Source organism: Haliotis asinina, chromosome 6, assembly GCF_037392515.1.
Source record: "Haliotis asinina isolate JCU_RB_2024 chromosome 6, JCU_Hal_asi_v2, whole genome shotgun sequence".
Lineage (NCBI taxonomy): Eukaryota > Metazoa > Mollusca > Gastropoda > Lepetellida > Haliotidae > Haliotis > Haliotis asinina.
The window spans coordinates 33,677,078-33,696,149 of NC_090285.1; the positions used below are offsets into that span (position 1 = coordinate 33,677,078).

General features: G+C 39.5%; 1 protein-coding gene across 1 annotated transcript in view; it reads left to right on the top strand.

The window, feature by feature from the left end:
- LOC137288060 (ras-related and estrogen-regulated growth inhibitor-like) overlaps window positions 1-12,294 on the top strand; it is a 47,143-nt gene extending 34,849 nt beyond the window's left edge. The window contains exons 3-4 of the mRNA XM_067820436.1: window positions 6,861-6,934; window positions 8,412-12,294. Coding sequence (XP_067676537.1) covers window positions 6,861-6,934; window positions 8,412-8,840 — 503 coding nt within the window. The 3' untranslated portion in view covers window positions 8,841-12,294. The remainder of the gene's footprint in view (window positions 1-6,860; window positions 6,935-8,411) is intronic.
- The last annotated feature ends 6,778 nt before the right edge of the window (window positions 12,295-19,072 follow it).

Sequence of the window (19,072 nt, forward strand, 5' to 3'; positions counted from 1 at the left end):
AAAACAGCAAAATTGATCAATGGAGAATCCGAGTTATCATTGCTGCTAAGCAAACGTATTCGTCTAAACTCGCAGTTGTCCGTGACCTACAAGGTCCTTTGGCTTGTTCCAGAACGACACGGGTTTGGGCAGGGTTGTGGTGGACTATGTTTGATATACAACCCTACAGATGGGTCAGGCGGTCAGTTAAACGTATTCCGTGATAGCAGTCACTAGAGTACATCGTTTAACGACAAACAACGCTGTCTCTAGACGAGTACACTTTTGTCGAAAGCAGAGCACCAAAACGTGCAGCATGCGTCTCCTATATCAGTATGATGTCAGATAAGTGCGACCGATATTTAGTCTTAATTTTAGAATGTGTCATATCTCTTTGATATTTTCCAGAAGCTTTAATAATTTTTCTTATTAGTTTTTGCAACTGAGATGAACTAGGTAATATATTTTGCGGATTTCCCGCCATAATCTCTGAAATGGCGGCCTGTAAAATCCATCCATCCATCCGCAGTCCTTTCATCCCACCATAACACCCTCCATAAACCTATCCACCCACCCATCAATCCATCCATCAATCATCCATCCATCCATTCACAAACATAGGCAGACAGACACACACACACACCACCCATATGTATCTACTGAGTCGTTAGGTACAACGTTAGGTATATCAACAATCTCTGCCATAACAAATGTAACCGATCCATGCTTTTATGGGATTTAATGATCGCGTTAGCGCATTAGTACCTAACATGTGGTGTCGAAATCCCTTGTACTTTTACAATACTACTCATTCCTCGTGTGTCCCTCCACAAAAGAGTCCACCACATCTGTTCATTACCAAGGATACGACAACAATACCAAAGAAACAAGAACCAAGAACATTAATTACTCATTTTAAATCCATACAGTTATAACCGACTGCAGCACGAGAAACATATCAATGATTACACTCAAGAAAGGAATCCTCTGACCTCAGGTCATCACCATGGAGAAACCAATCACAGACATGATCTGCCATATGTTTGTTACCAGTCACCAAATAGATTTTTCATCCACAGGTGTGTAAGAAATAGAGATTACAACACGAGTGTCTGTCAGATATCATTTATCTCACAACAAGTTGTTTCAAAAGATATGTAACTAGCGAGTTGTGAGATTAATGGCATCTGACGGGCACAACCACGGTCATTTGTTTCTTAAACACAACTAGAAATGCAACATCTTATCACGGATTCGATGCCAGTTTTGTTTTGTTTTCATATGATCACATTGGCGCATTTATACACTATGTCAGGGTCATAGGTAACGCTAGGGACCATATAATAGACCATGTATGGTCTATATTTCGTCTACCACTCGCGACCGGAATCTTGTGCGACCCCCATCCATACTGCCACTGGCTGATTTGCATATCACGTGACCGGACTTTTCTCTTGTTAGTAAACAAGCGCGCATATTCGTAACATACTGGCCCAACGCAAGCGATTCGGCACGGTCTTCATAATGTTTTACATTGTTTTATAAATAATTTTCTACAACTGCGACAGTATTACGACGATATAATATTTATGCATGCAAGGGAATGGGTCGTTTGACCTCCATAAGACTTCGATGATTGCACGAGGAGCCGTACAAACCTTTGTAAACAAAGGATCGCTGCGCAAATCGAAATAGAGGCCACATCGGCTTCGGCAATATTCCAATACTGTATCAGTCAGATAAAGTTTTGAGCTACTGGGGCTTTACGTTTTGGGCATTCTGTATATCTTACGTCGTTTGGACCAATCTACTATTTGGGTATTTTGATATATATAGTAATGTACATAATTAAAGATGACTTCCAATGTGCATCTGTCCATGTGATACCAATGTATGTGACACATCGCCCAGCTAAAAGTGATAATGTGACTTGAAGTATGTTACACTGTTAAAACTAGGTACTATCTTTCGAGGTTATAGCTTTGCGATAGTTTCCCTTTTGTACAGTGGTGAGGTTCGTCTCGATAGGATAATTTAGACTATTCCACGTGGTGCCACACGCCTTATTATAGCATCTATAACTTTAACTGGTCACCCTTGGCCGTGCTTGCCAGGGCATAAGTAAACCCAAGGTTTGCTTTATCTCATTTGCTTTATCTAAAACGTTTTGCTTTTTGAACTTTTCCCGTCATAGTAGAGTGAAGCGGCCTTCACACGGTATACTAAGTTTGACAACACATGTTGTTGAAATTTTAAAACTTGTCAAACTTGCGCTTTCACACATCAAACATATGTTGTTCCGTGTCTTTTAGGCGCCATCGCTCTATCGGTGCGGTCACGTGACAATTTCGATGACTGCGAAAGGTCGTTTCTGAACAACACGGGTTTGACAACATTTCACTCGTCAAACTCGAGTTTGACAACACGAAAAGTTTGATAGAAAATAGCGGCCGATCCTATATCTCGACAACAGTTTGACAACTCTGAACTGGGTGTTGGTAGCGAGTTCTTGGAATGCAGCAGTTGCAGTTTTTGTCTAAGTAAACTTAGTCTCGGTGTATTTCGTTACACTCCACCTCTGAGTCTAACAAAACCTAGTAGAAGGTCGCGTCAGGTAACCTTTAAGTCCAATCAATAGCGAGACGGTTAAACAGATTTAACCAATCAGACAACGGCTACTATATAGGGATCGGAGGGACTTACAAAATATTCAGGTCACTGACACATATCTCTCACAAAATCCGCATCTAACACAGTTATTTGACCTGCAGTATATACGCTTTAGGGTTTCTGTTGATATGGTTACCATTACCTAATATTTCCTCAAGATGACATCCTTGAATATTGCCAAAAAGACAGTTTTCACCGACTGTTTACTCACCGTTGTCATGGTTTACGACGGGGTCCTGTCTAAGCGCAAACGGGCATGGAGATGAAAACAGTCTAGTACCATGATCAAGAACTGATAACTCTGAATTCCCAAACATGGCTTTAAGAAGATCCTACATCCCGTGGGCGAAACAACAATGCGGTCATTCCCTTTGCAAATATGTTTCACTGTTGAAAGTTCGTCATCCTTTAGCTCAAGGTTTATGTTTAAATTGTGCTTGGTATAGTTTAGCGAAGTTTCAAAGTTCAACAGTTCCGCCATTTTCATGTTTTTAAATGAATTTTACTACGCGCGATTTGATTGGTTTGCCACGATTCTTGGCAATAATGGCGTACGAAAGGGGTGCGAGTCTTTTTGCAGGTCACGGAAAGAGACGAGTAGTTACGAATGGTATGTGCATCACCCGGAAGCGAGCGTGCGTGCGCTATATAGCATTCGGAATCGTTCGGGTACGAACCTTTTCGAGATAAAAAGTTCAAAAGGTATATGCGAATGTCCACTTTCGAGATTTGGTAAGCTATGTTCTGATTGGTCAATCTCAAAGGTTACCTGACGCGACCTCCCATAAGGTTTTGTTAGACTCAGTAGTGGAGTGTAACGAAAAGTACGGAGGGTAAGTTTACTTAGACTGCAGTTTTTGTATGGTTGCTAATCATATTTGGTTTGTAAATACAGATCTGCACATACAGGCCCACAAGCTGAAAGTACGACATTAGTGTTGTTATTACATAGGCAATGTTTTTCGTACTTTTTATACGGATTTGAACGCAAGCATCTAAACATTAACAACGCTGTGTTACGGTAGTATTACGTTTTACGTTCTATGCTTGTATATACATATCTGATATCTCAGGAATCGAACTCAGAAAGTAGAGGTGATGAGCCAACACCGATAGGCCACCCTGGAGAAGACGCCTTGATATTTCTTTAAAATATGTTAAGTAGTAAACTTTATACATGGAAAGATGGGGCTACTTTAAGCCCCGACTACACTCTTTGCTGCCGAATGTGCCTGACCGCATTACACCGCTGGGACCTGGCCCCATATGCATAGAATAAATATTTGTGTTCTCCAATTATCAAGACCAAAACACTAAAATTGTTGACGTCAGTGTTTGACAATAACGAGGACATGCACGTGTATCCTGTTTACGTCATGTTCAGGAAGTGAAGGAAGAGGAAGACAGTCTGATGAAAGGCATACATCGACATAAGATAGCAGACCGTCATGGTCAACGTTTGTGTACCAACGGTTAATAATGCAACAGTTGTGGGAGGTCGGCGACGTCGTACGTGAAAGAGTCGGGGATGATGTATGCAGTGGATGGTGAAGTCGTAGAGCAGATGCAGTAATAGCTGATGCTGTAGGAGGCGCAGTTGTTGGTGTAAGCGGTGATGTAGTAGTTGACGTACGTACATGTGAATGTGTATTCGTGGAAGAAGTGATGGGCTCTTGCCGCAGTAAAACCGGAAGAAGTTAACAGTAAAAGATAAACATGGCAAAATATATTTTCAGAGTGCGTGGTGTGTATTTTTCGAAAAAACAAAATGTTACTGAAGGATGACGATGGTTTTTCGTGTTTGAGAAACATTTTGATGTACATGCAGTTGCATTCAGTACACGTCTTCAGCTCATAGGTTCCATACATCCGTAACAGAATGTTAATTGAGAATCGTCTCGCTTCGCTAATAGTCGCTTTCAAAGAAAGTCATATATTTGACCCTGTTAAAAGAGCCGAATACACCAACCTGACTGGCAGCGAAAGGTGTTCATATGAGTCGTTTTTAGAGAATGAGATATGCGTTGGTTATAACGCCTCACTATATTTCGACAAAATGTGTGAGATTTCGCGAATATCTGAACAAGAATTTCGTTGGTCGTCAGTCTAGCTGATTCACTTTAATCGACTTAGGAATAAGCATTAATTTCAATGGTATCTAAAGCATGCATGTCAGTTTCAATAAACATTACGTGTTACATATTATAACCGTGGAAAACTAAATTGCAGTCCTTTTAACAGAAAATATGCAATGGTTTAAATGAAAACGATATGTGCAGCCTGAAAATAACCAGCGCGATTGACAAGGGACATGAGGTTTAAAAGTTTCCAGGATAGAAGTAGTGGTAAAACCTCTCTAAATGTAATCAAGGTCGACATTATGACGCAGTTCCAGAACACTGGCACGGCTGTTTGTTATTTGTGAATTGACAGATTTTATCTTCTCATCATCATCTCTTTTCAAGTCTTCACTTAACAAGGGATGTAATCAGGAAAAGAAAAATGCCTCAACGCGACGAAATATACGAACTGGTATATATCGACGAAATTAAAAAAAATATCCGTATCTCTTCTAACATTTGCGAAACAGAAAAAAAATCTGGCAATGTGTTAAAGGTTTATTTTCACTGCTAACGAAACATTTGGATGACGATGTGGTGTGTCGTGGAAGAACTTAAGAGCAACTAATTTTAAATCAATTTTAAAATTACTCAGGCTTGTCGTGTTGAAATACTGGGAACTTGTCTTCGAATTGTATTTAGTTTATATAGCAGGTCCGCTTGGAATTCGAACCTGCGGATTGCAAAAGAAAATGACGTAACTCCGCTAAGAGAGGCTTTGCTTTAAATGTTTCAACAAAGGGGCACTGGAGGAAATTAAACCTCCTTAATTCAGGCCATAACGAATTCAAGTGTTCGGATCAACAACGCATTTGTGTAATTTTTATTTCAATATCTGTGGAGCTTCCCAGCAGTTATCACCAGCTATTGAGGTTTCCGTTCTACCATGGTTTCAATAATACCCTTGGAAATATACCCTTGCGAGTTTCGAGTAAGTGAGTGAGTGAATAAGCAGCTTTAACCTGAAAAGTATTTATTTCACTTTAGTTAACGGAAGTTCAGCTTTTTTTAATAATCTTGGTGCAAACGAACCAATCAGCCACATCGGCTGACAACAACTGACGTCGAGATGCGATAACGCAAGACGTCGCGTTACACCTCGACGGTTGGGGAGCAAACGAGATTTCTGCTCCGGAAATCCTGCAGGTCTTCTGTTTTAGACACGTCTTTGGCAAATGTTGAGTAATATTCATCTCATGCATGCAATAGAGGATTCGGAATGTTGGAGAAGTGAGACGAACAACCACACACAGGGGTTCTTTGTTTAGCGGCGGTGTCTGATCCAAGAATATCTGACAGGTGCTAAAGTTACTTTGAACAGCCTGATATTTATAGATGGGTTATGATGTCTAGGTGGGAATAGAAAGAAAGAAAGGTTGGTGATAAGAAGTCCCGAATACCACAGGTGCCATTCTTTCGTGCACTTGCACCTGCGAACTTCAATTGTAGACAATAGACATGGATGAACGATAACACATATTTGAAGAGGGGTGATTTGTTTCAGTCAATATGATCGAATCGGCGGAGGTCACGACAAATTTAGAGACAACTGCTTCTAAACACGTGAGCTTCTTTCAATGTCGAGATTGTGGGGTAGCCCACAGGGTAACACATTGGCTCGTCGCATATATCGAGTGCTAGATGTCATTCAAAGAAACGCTCAAATCAAGGAACAAAACCTTTTTATCGACCTATCTTAAACGCGACCGTTTTGCTTCATCATTTCACTTCCCCCATTACATCGTATGTGACCGCCTACGAACACAGGGTGCAGTGGACATTTCCCATTTTATTCTATTTTTATAATTTTCTTTGTTTGGCCGCCAACAGGTTCATATGACTCATTGAAATCGGAATGTGACGATAATTTTTGTTTATTTCTGAATGGGCCCACTTCAGCATGTTTGAATGTAGCTTTGTACGATTTGTTCTTACACACGTTTCACGAAATGACTTTTCAATTAAAAGAAACTTTAAATGTGTTGTTTACTTCCAAGTGTTTACATCATGAAAACCTTCGTAGTGTATCATCACCAACACACTGATAGGGACATAGCCAGTGTATGTTAACACGTTCATCTTACATTCCAGAGATGATGTACACCCACAAGATAGCCGCCCCCCGCGACGAGCTGACCCTGGAGATTCTCGACACAGCGTCGCTGGTATGGACATCGACAACATAAAAATTAATCATATTAAGATAAAGACCAAAAGCACATATTTTAAATGGCAGTTGCATTAAAAGTAGTAGCTTTAGATGTTTTCATCAAGTAACTGTGTAGATTGTGATAAATTCTTAGACATGTGGAGGTAGAGGGTAAACTAATTAGTAAAGCGTCCGCTCATCACGCTGAAGATCTATTCCTCACATTAAGTACAATGTGTAAAGCGCATTTCTGATGTCCCCCGCCGGGACAGTGCTGAAAGCGGCGTAAACCTATACTCATTCACTCACTCAGACATGTGAGTATATGAATAACACTTGCCGAGGCCAGCAATATTTCTGTTATGGATCTGCGGCCTAAAATACAATTGTCTCGACCACAAAGAACATTGACTAATATCGTGAATGTCCTATTCGAGGTAGCCTGGCATGAGATCAACTACGTCACAGAAAATGACCATCCCATCCCTATTTTCAGTGTGTACCATAGGTACCCGCTCTGTCAACACCCAGCCACCCCGACCCCTCCCGCTCCATCTATCCCATCCACCCTACTCCTAAATCACGGAATTGTTTGGTCCAGACTCGGTTTTTTTACTGACCACGTCCATATAACTGGAATATTGCTAAATGCAGCGTTAAACAACAAACTAACTAACCGACTATACATGTGCTTCTCAGAGGGATCAGACAATGTAGAAGCTCTTGATCATTGTTGCGCATTCTAATAATTCCAGTGATTGTGGTAACTATTACGAGCTCCTGTCGTCCATAAGTGAAATTTGCAGGACAATATAGAACCTTATTGTTTTTCAAGCCGCAAGACAACGTGATATGAAGATCACTGATTATATACATTTTCGTGACAGCGCCAGTAGTCTGGAAATAAGACATATAACATGCACATAATGAATAGGAGTATATATTACCTTCTTTTACACACAGGACTTACAACTAAATTTTTCACTTAAATTTTACAGAATAAGTGATATTATAATTCACTTTCCTTGACACTTGTTGCTGGACATGACAGTGTTAAAAAATACAAAGATTTCGTAGCTGATCAACTGTTTTATTTGATTCTGTTGACAGAATGTGACAGAGTTTGGTCTTTTGTAAAAGTAAGGTTTAATGAATTGGTCTCTTCTGTACCAAAATCGGGACATTCTAAACTTACACGGTATTGATCACCGACAGAGGTATAACAGAGCGTACATATACACTCGTGAAAAGGTACACCATTCCAACGGCCGACTAAACTGGTAGACGGTAATTACGAAAAGGAAACAATTCAATCCGTCTGTTTTGTGGTAAAATACTAATATAATACCTATCAAGTCCAAACTGCCTCATTGGTTCGGTAATTTTTAGTCTATGAATAATTAACCTTATCTGTACACTTTCCGTTATTGGACTGTCCAATAATTCACTTAACAAACCTTTGATAAAAACAAATATGAATGTGATATTTTCAGATGACGGAAGAAACTCTCGAGAAACATCTGAGATGGGGCGACGGTTTTGTGTTGTTGTACTCCGTAACCGATCGACAGAGTTTTCAAGAAGCTACGAAACTAAAAGACTGGCTTTTTAAGGTCAGAGGTCAAGATACTCCAATCGTATTGGTCGCTAATAAATCTGACCTACTTACTGCACGTGCTGTGACGGAAGACGAAGGACTTGGATTGGCGGGAGAAATGGACTGCCCAAAATACGAACTATCTGTCGCGGAAGGATTTCAAGCTGTGAACGAAACAATGGAAGAACTACTTTGTCAGATGAAAAGGGAATTTGTGAAAGGTCTCACTGCTGCCGTATCCGGGCTCGAGAAACGTTCTCGACTTTACAACATGAAAAAGGCTTTCAAGAAGCGGATCGTTAGGAGCCGGAGTGATACGTTCTGAAGGAACACAAAGTGCCACCATTTATGCAATCGACTTCCTTGGCGCCATGAGCACTGTTTTGTAAATGGAAACGTGAACTGGGTTTTTGTTCATAGACGTGAATTCATGTGTTCGTAAATTATGTACACTGCCATGTGTTTTTTTAAGTTACCTGTTTGTTGTTTTAAGTTACCTGTTTGCTTTTAATGTTGACGACATGCGTAATGTTATCGGTTTTACGGTCGAATTTTCAAAATATATCACTGCTCGACTATGGCCATTTTCATTTTTGTAATCGATTTAGTCTTATTTTATCACAAGAATGTGTACTTTGTCCTAAGAACACATGAAATTGATTATTTCAGCCCCTTAAAAACTATGCATCGTTTTAATAATCATTTTCAAGTTCTCTTAGAACCATTTTCTAGTTTTAAAAAATCCTCCTTGTGGAAAGGAGCCCACTGTCTAAATAATTATGACATGGTCGGCGAATCCCCATAATCTATACCAATAAGAATGCCGCATTGTGACCTTGAAAAAGTACAAAGACAATATTAATACTTCGATTTTTAAAAATGTGCCGTTCCAAGGAACTGGGTGGTACTGTACAATACAACCTTAGCGTTAAGACTACCTTAAATCTATGTTAGACATGGGAGCTATGGTCGCCTTAGTGCTAAGTTCGCTTTGCACAACGACAGTATGGTCATTAAATTTTATACCGCTAGCTTTTTATCCTAGACGTAATATATTATGATGTCAAATAAACATGAAAAGATCTTTACAGCTTTTCAAAATTTCAAAAAAAAGAAACAAAAGTTTTTTTCTGACTGTCGTGACGTGACTTGTGCCCCGACTGAACTGCCAACATATCGTAAAGCCTGTATACACCTATAGAGTATCCTATGTAACAGTGAGGTAGATATTTGTATGTGTGTCGCAATCATTGTCTCGCATATACCCGGTTACTTTAAGTTGCAAGTACACCGGTGTTTGTTCGTTTCTTATAAATGTTATAGAACTAATCCATCACACGCCCAGTGTTTATGAGAGTGTTTAAGTCAATTCCTCACATGGTACATATTTAGATTGTTTGTGAAACCTGTAACCACGTCACTTACCCTTAGCAGATGTCGAGAAATGAAATCACCAGAAAGTCGAAATATAAAGAAAAAAATCAAGACAGTATGATTTCAACGACCACGTGGTCTGCAACGATAAGTTGACTACTGGCCCACGGATAAGGCGAGGTGGTATTGGTTTGGGCTGTATTCTTGAATGAGTTTTTTATTATCCATTGTTTCAAAGTTAATTTAATGCTATGTATTCATTATTTCTTTTCAGTTGGGGTCGGTGTGTGATGAGTGGGAAATAACTAGAGCTAAAATCATTAACTTATGTACCTGGGCCTAGTTTTTCGGAGCTCTTTTAGCGCTAAGACAGTCATAACTCAATGTTAATGTATGGCACTTAATACTGTCTTTGCGCTAAGAGAGCTTCGGAAATCTAGGCCCTGGAAGTTACATCCTGCATCTCCCAGCGTTTCCATTCGTTTGAATGTCTACAGTTGACGTTGATAGTACGGGTGTTTTGAGAAATGCCATGGATATGAGCTCTCAAGTTCGTCAGTCTAAGTACACTTAGCCCCAGTACTCTTCGTTGCACTCCACTACTGAGTCTAACAAAACCTTAAGGGAGGTTGCGTCAGGTAACCTTTGAGATTGACCAATCAGAACACAGCTTACCAAATCGCAAAAGTGGACATTCGCACATACCTTTTGAATATTTTATCTCGAAAAGGTTCGTACCCGAACGTTTCCGAATGCTATTTAGCGTACGATGCCTTCCGGGTGATGTACACGGCGCACGTTACAACCATGACAACGGTGAGTATGTCGGTGAAAATGGTGTTTTAGCAATAGTCAAGGATGTCATCTTGAGGAAATATTAGGTAATGGTAACCCTGTCAACAGAAACCCTAAAGCGTATATACTGCAGGTCAAATAACTGGGATATATGCGGGTTTTTTCGTTTGTGGAGAGATCTGTGTCAGTGACCTGAATATTTTGTAAGTCCCTCCGATCCCTAAATAGTAGCCGTTGTCTGATTGGTTAAATCTATTTAACCCTCTCGCTATTGATTGGACGGTCATTGGTCGCTCAAAGGTAACCTGACGCGACCTTCTACTTGGGTTTGTTAGATTCAGTGGTGGAGTGTAACGAATAACACTGAGACTAAGTTTACTTAGACTGTCAAATTCGTACAAGGCCATTTGAAGTGTTTTTCCAGATACTGAGTCATCATACAACAAGTGAGAGCCTCCGCGTCTAATTAACTTATGCCACTACAAAACAGATACGGACCCTGTTCATCAGCATAAATACCTACCTTTGTATACAGAAATAGAATGTTTCTTCAGGACAGTTACTTAAAGACTGTATATTGCTGAAATTTATTATATGCAGTGTTATATATTGTGCGGATGTATACGAACAGTAGTGGCAAATGGTCTGATGTCAAGAAAAGAACATACTGTTACTGTGTCTTAAAAATATTCGAAAAAGCTTTTCACGGGTTTATGAATTTGATACATGTATTTATTTGGGTTTTGCTAACTTAATGCATGGCAATGAATATACCTATATACTAGTATACTCAGAGCGTCTGCTACGAATATTACACTCCATTACGCAATATTATGAGGAATGATATTTGATTAGTAGCACAAAATTCCAATTTTTTCTAGCATCTCATCCCTTCTGACATTGAGTTCCGCTTATCTTGTTATCTGATACGCGGAGCAATGTTTTGTGCGACCAACTATAAGCGACGATAATAATAATTATTCTTGTCAAATTTCTCGACTTATTACAGTTTGTTCAGCTTAACCTGAGCTAATCTACATATGCATGATCCGGCAGGCAATGCATTCACTTGATCAGGTCAAGCTGAACAAACTGTACTGCTTTTTGAATTTGAGAAAAGTAGCATCCGGAGAAATGAACCTGTGGTTTGGCCTTAAACCTGCAGTTGTTAATTACAAATCAAGTGATATCGACGGCTTTAAATTCCGGCATGTGTCGAACATGTGTCATAATGCATTGGTGATACACGACGGGCATGTACTCCACTTGCACGGCAGAAATGGTTTCTTCCGTTGCACGCAGAACACCAAACGAACGCGCGTTTCAGGGCGATTTTGTTGACTTTTGTTTGCAGTATAATTTAACACATTTTGTTTGACTTCGGAAGAACGGATTGAAACAGGGATTGTTTCTTGGGAATCTGGTGTGTTGGTTGTTTGTGCGCAGCAAGGTAATAGTAATTCTGTGTTGTCTCACTGTTCAGCAATGTGAACCTGTAATATCAGCTACACCTGGGTATCGTGTGTGCTCCTAAACCCTTTTCATGACAGTCTCACTCGCAAACATTAATCATATCTTTTTAAAAAATAAACGCAGAAAATGATCTTAAATGGTTGTCATTTAGTATGTATTAAGCAAACCACAGACAAGCATTTATTGCTAAGTACCCCCGTTAGCTTGATTAGTGTTGATACCAACACGAGTGTGGGCGTTGCCGCAGCTCGTGGAAAGGCAATTTCAAGGACGAGAAATGCATGACTTGCACGTGCAAGACATGAGCAGTGCGCTGCATAGTCGGAAACGCACGGACTGAACGTGGAAAACAGGATGATTACGCTGTATGTAGAAATGCACGTTCCACTCATACATCCAATGTGAAAGGGTATTCGCTAGCAACAGTAATTGTCGGGGCGCCGATTTGAACCAACTAAGGGACACCACTCTGTAAAGGTAGAAACGCCTTAATATTAACTAAACGATTCCTTTTGACATTAAATGATTGTTTGTTACATGAAGTCACTGTGTTGGGCGCAGTTAGGGCTTTTATTGGCCCACGTCACCCAAAAACTATAACATCAACGAAACAACCAACCAAAGCGCCTTATTGAAACAACGGGTAGCGAACCCGTGTGGCCAAGGAACCGCTTTACGCTTAATAAACTTGTTTGTGATAAAACAAAATATCATGGATGCCAAGTTCTTCTTTCTTCTGTTTATATATATATATATAGACACACACATATACTATGTGTTGTATATGGTTACATCGAAGTTGAATTTCTACACCACGTTGGGGAATCGACTGAAAGCCTTATGCAGATTAATTCCACGAAGAGCATGCATCAAATTGCTGGAACACGTGCAAATATCGTGCATGTGAACAGCTGCGTTTTGATGTAAAGCTTTCTTAAGAATTCGACAAGTTTCATCATTTATTACACCAATTACAATAATCTTTCCAACATTACGAATATGTTTTACTACGCATCAGTTCATGTGTAAACAGTGTTTCAGAGCAAAATGGGATATTTTACAAAGTCTAGGCACAACAGTTGACTGAAGTAACTGCTACAAGAGAGCATTATACAAAAATACACATAAAAATGGTTTATTGTTTTACAAATTCCTGGTGTAAGCTTTAAGATCGTTTTAAAGACTACAAATCAATGCAAATCAATACATTATACATTACAGTGGCATAAAAAGTATAATAATAACGAACCCAAATGTCCACGTGCAAGTGACTGCGAAAAGAAAAAAACATGTGGAAACAAAGGGTTGGAATGTATGACACCTATCTCACTACTAGCCAGTTACTGAAATATCTAAGCTTACACTTTGATTGCTAGCTGTACTACCCGGCACTGAAGTGGACTTACCCGATGAAATAACTTAACAAAAGAAATGAGCTTTAACGATATTACTTTATACTAACAACAGCTTACATATCTTACGCAGCCTGAAATGAGAGGTTTGATTATCTATAAATCAGTGATGGAGACTGGTTCATATATCTGAAATTAATAAAATAAGTGGTTAGTAATTATTGTATTGCCTGAAATATACAAATGACATTATTTGGAACATGTTAAAATAGAACGTCTAAATGATAAAACATAAGCACTAGATACACAACTCTATCACAGTTGTCTAACCTTGATGAGTCAATCCCGTGATAGATAATGTGAACAACACTCAACACTCTACACAGGACAGCGCGAGTAACCACGATCCACCTTTCTTACTATCCTACCCAACTGCCAACCGTGTCGTCTCATACATGGAACTGTGGGATGGAAGGGGCGACCACTAAACCGACATTGAAACCGTTAAACTGACAAAAGGATCTGTCCTTCGGCAGAACAGTTTTGAATTCTTTGCTTTTCGAAGCTGAACTAAAAAAATAAATATCTTTACGATTTTTGCACATTATTATCAATTGCGTTGTGGGGTCCTGAAATGTTTACTGATTTCCGATTTTAACTTGCGGCTTGAGTTACCCAAATGTACTCATTTTGAAGAGAAGGGGAGGCATGCACTGTCAATATGAGTGCCAAGGTCATCTGTCACATCCTTAATGTAACGGAACTGTGGCAGGAAGATATAAATAAGATATATAAAGTTGCAAGGACCAGCTACATGTCATATACAGTGGAATATCGCATCTCTTCTCAACTTCAAAACCTCTGTTTCTTTTCGATAAACCTCTCCAACTGTGTGGCTTTTCAAGGTCATAACATGTCCCCAGAATCTCATGCTGGCGAGAGTCGGTGGAGAAGCCTAAGGGTTAATGCGTTCGCTCTCGACGCCGAAGACCCGGGTTCGATTCCCCACATGGGTACAATGTGTGAAGCCCATTTATGGTGCCCTTCGCCGTGATATTGCTGGAAATTAGTTAAAAGCAGCGCAAAACTAAACTAAACTACGTGTAAGAACCGTTACAAACAAAGATGTGCTCACGATTGTATTGCTAAACGCTCGCTCTCAGTCATGCCTTTCAACAGGGTCGACTAACTATCCTCGATTGCGACATAATAACGTGTTGCTGGAGTTATCAACCACTGGTTCAGAGTCGACTATTTACAGGCTGACATGAACTAGTTGGAATATTACCTGAAAATTCCACCCATCTCGCCAGAACAACGTTACCTTCACTCACTTCCCAAACCATATCCGTCAGTGGCAATGCCTTGTTCATTACGCATAAAGGAACACTGCAGGTGATATTTTTTCGGTGTAAATAAATGATAACCAGAACAGTCTGTGAGTTTATGCCTCCAACAGAAGTGCTTATCCATGTTAATTGCCAAATGTGTCTGGCTGTGACGTGGGGGAGGATAAACATGCTGACGGCGATATACGCCGGACATTTACAGGGGGTCTGGAATAACAGACACGGTAAATCCGACTGCATTAACAATACTCACCATTGACCTCCCAAATGTCTTCCAGAGAGGATCGTCTTTGGTTAAAGCATCACGGCTTCTGCAGGTACTCGGGCACTCACCTTTCTGGGTTGGTTAACACAAAACGGCCCATCGTAAAACTGACATGAGTATCTCTCAGTTAATATTGTATAAGGTCCCTTGGCAATCTTGTGCGTTTTCTTTGCTGCAGATAGCATGTATAATATTTATGTTTTTGCTCGAAGTTCACTGAGTCCAAATATGTTTTTAACAAAGCCGATGTAATGTTGATGTTTGACTCTTTTAAACAAAAACTGTACTTTACAACTACCACTCATCCAATCAAAATAGCATAACGCTCAAGATTTCCTTTTTGATTTTAGGAAACAAGTTTCGAATTATATCTTTCTTGTTTTCATATTTTCAGTAATATAATTATTTATCTTTCTTGTTTTCATAAAAATAAGTTTTGGGGTTACAAGTTGATAAAACACATTTTTCTCTTAATCTTCCAGCTCATGCAGTAATTTTCAGTTTCAAGCACTGTTAACAAGTAAAGTAATGTTCGCTATTCGACCCAATTCCTACTTTTTGCACAATTCTTGTCATTCGATATAGCATATTTATGTGTTTACTGGATGTGCTTTGTAATGTTTTACCCCATATTGGGTCAAAGGAATTTGCAGTGACTATAATATTTTCCGCTAGTTGATGTCCCGACGGTGGTCACAGCCCTGCCTGTCAACACTCAGTGCTTTATTGGGTAATTTGTGGTCCATACAAATTATATACGGGCAGTTTAGTCGCATACTTTCACCCCGCATTGTTTTGTTATTGGTTATCTCAGATGTGTGGGCTAACGCGTATAATGAATTGAAGATGTTTAGTAACTCACTCAGAAGCGGTATTATCTAGTGTGTGGCATCAGCTCAGGTGCATATTTTGGTCTCCCACGTGGTTCACTTGTCAGCCCAACTCCTGATTTCCGGTGTGCTCTCTATTCACTTACATCTCTATCCGCCTACTTCTGCGGACCGATGAATTGCAATCTAACTCGAAAACTAATCAACGTAAAATACTCTATGAAACGCTGATCAAAATTAAACCATCAAGCCAACTCGGTGAGGTTTTTGCAGATTTTTTTGTCTTAATAATACAACTGTTTAACAAACTATCATAAAAAATATTGATACACTTTAGTGTTTGTGTCGAGTGTCGAGAAAGGGACAGACAGGTGTTCGAGAGTAGGGGTGCATTTTTTCATCTTAATTAGTGACGATTGGAGGCGTAGGTGAATACAGGCGTAGGCGAATACAGGCGTAGGTGAATACAGGCGTAGGCGAATACAGGCGTAGGTGAATACAGGCGTAGGCGAATACAGGCGTAGGTGAATACAGGCGTAGGTGAATACAGGCGTAGGTGAATGATGGAGACTAAACCTTGTTTTCCTAATATCTAATTATAGAAAACCCAATTCCTTGGCACTTAGAAACCCTGCTTTCTTCCGAATAGACGTGCCACTATGAATTTTGAATTTTAAAATTCCACACAAAATTTACTTCCCATATGGAAACGATAACACTCATCAACCAAGTCAGTGAGCCTCACCACCCGATCCCGTTAGTCACCTCTTACGACAAGTATGGGTTACTGAAAATCAATTATAACCCGGATTTTCACGGATCCTGGCGTACAAGTATTTGTCACTGGGCATTCGGGTTATTTCTTTATGACCACTTGGTACAACTGAATGAACGGTAATTATTTATCGATTCAGCGGTGTAGGGCAGTATCTATTATCTAACTAAAACCGGTGTATTGTAAACACTACCCATAGTTTGTATCCTTGAACACTATATATTTAAAAGAAATCAAGAAATGACTTAATACAATTGTCCAAATCGTTAGGTTATTTACACAAACACAGGTATGTACAGATACACACACACACACACACACACACACACACACACACACACACACACACACACACATGCATACATACATACATATATATATATATACATATATGAGAGAGAGAGAAAGAGAAACGCCAGTTATTTGTAAATATGAATTATGTGATTCATGTCTTTATTACATATTACATTACTAACGTCTAATATACCTTTTTGAATTTCTCTAGTGCTGATTTCGGCACCGGAAATACGACCCAAAGTTAATCTACATTGTTAACAATCACACCAAGAGTTTCACCAAGATTGCAGTTATCACGTTTAGTTGGCGTACAGCTCTGGCGGACTCTTTCTTTACGCGCTGTGACACCTAAAAAATGCATCATGGATACGTAGACTCCAACCTTGAACTTACTAAAATAACGTCATCACATTGAGAAAGTTAAACCGTTTATTTGGTTTCAGATGTTCTTTTCAAGAGATTTTTACATTAGCGCCAATTAAATAACAAAGTCTTGATCTACTTCGCAACTGAGTTTCCTAACATAAAAATAGAGTTTATGTAACGTCCTGTGACACTTCAGGCAACTCGGGGAAATAAAGTGAGATTATTACTCTCGTGCGCGTGTCTTGTTGAATTTACGATGCTAAAGTCAAATGCTCATTTCCAGAGGAAACGCACGTACATGTGTAACAATATCTTTATACCTGCCTTGTACTTAAGTTGTAGCGAAGACGTAAAAGTTTTATAATTAGATCGTGAGTTCCTTAAAGTTTATTACCACTGCAAGGAGACCGTAATTTGTAAATGGATAGAAAATCTTCGACGTATTTGTTTTAAGCATTTTATTGACATTTTAAAGAAAAATACACAAGAGCTTTCATTAACGTTAATGTGTACAGGAAGACCTCAACAAACAGCTTCTAACTTACGCCTGAGCGTATAAGCATATTTCGTGTCCAGTCAGTTGTACCTCTCTAAGGCAGCGGCAACATATATGCGTCACGCTGAAGACCCGGGTTCAATTCCAGACATTGGTACTATATGTGAAGTCCATATCAGATCTGGTATCCATCGCCGTAATAACTGCTGGAATATCACTAAAGCGGCGTAAAACTAAATTCACATATATAAGATGTTTTAGTCAATTAGTCTGTGTAAAGCTAGTTCAGGCAACTCGGGGAAATAAAGTGAGATTATTACTCTCGTGCGCGTGTCTTGTTGAATTTACGATGCTAAAGTCAAATGCTCATTTCCAGAGGTAACGCACGTACATGTGTAACAATATCTTTATACCTGCCTTGTACTTAAGTTGTAGCGAAGACGTAAAAGTTTTATAATTAGATCGTGAGTTCCTTAAAGTTTATTACCACTGCAAGGAGACCGTAATTTGTAAATGGATAGAAAATCTTCGACGTATTTGTTTTAAGCATTTTATTGACATTTTAAAGAAAAATACACAAGAGCTTTCATTAACGTTAATGTGTACAGGAAGACCTCAACAAACAGCTTCTAACTTACGCCTGAGCGTATAAGCATATTTCGTGTCCAGTCAGTTGTACCTCTCTAAGGCAGCGGCAACATATATGCGTCACGCTGAAGACCCGGGTTCAATTCCAGACATTGGTACTATATGTGAAGTCCATATCAGATCTGGTATCCATCGCCGTAATAACTGCTGGAATATCACTAAAGCGGCGTAAAACTAAATTCACATATATAAGATGTTTTAGTCAATTAGTCTGTGTAAAGCTAGTTACAGGTCAGTATCATTCCACCTCATACACGTCGATCTTGTCAAAGGCACCTGACAAGTGTCTCGAACTGGAACCGTATCATAATGTGACAAGGGTACCGTTGTACAAACCGACCTTAGTGCTGAGGGGGCCACTACCTCTATACCTTAGCATAGACTTAGCGCTAGGGGTGTTTCGTACTAAGGCACCCTGAATGATTGTGTTCCAGTCTAACATGGCAGTGTGGGTTCTACTAATGGAATCACCTACAAGAAGCTTGTCTAGAGTATATACAGATCGTCTTGATAGAATATTTCAGTGTTCTTTAATAC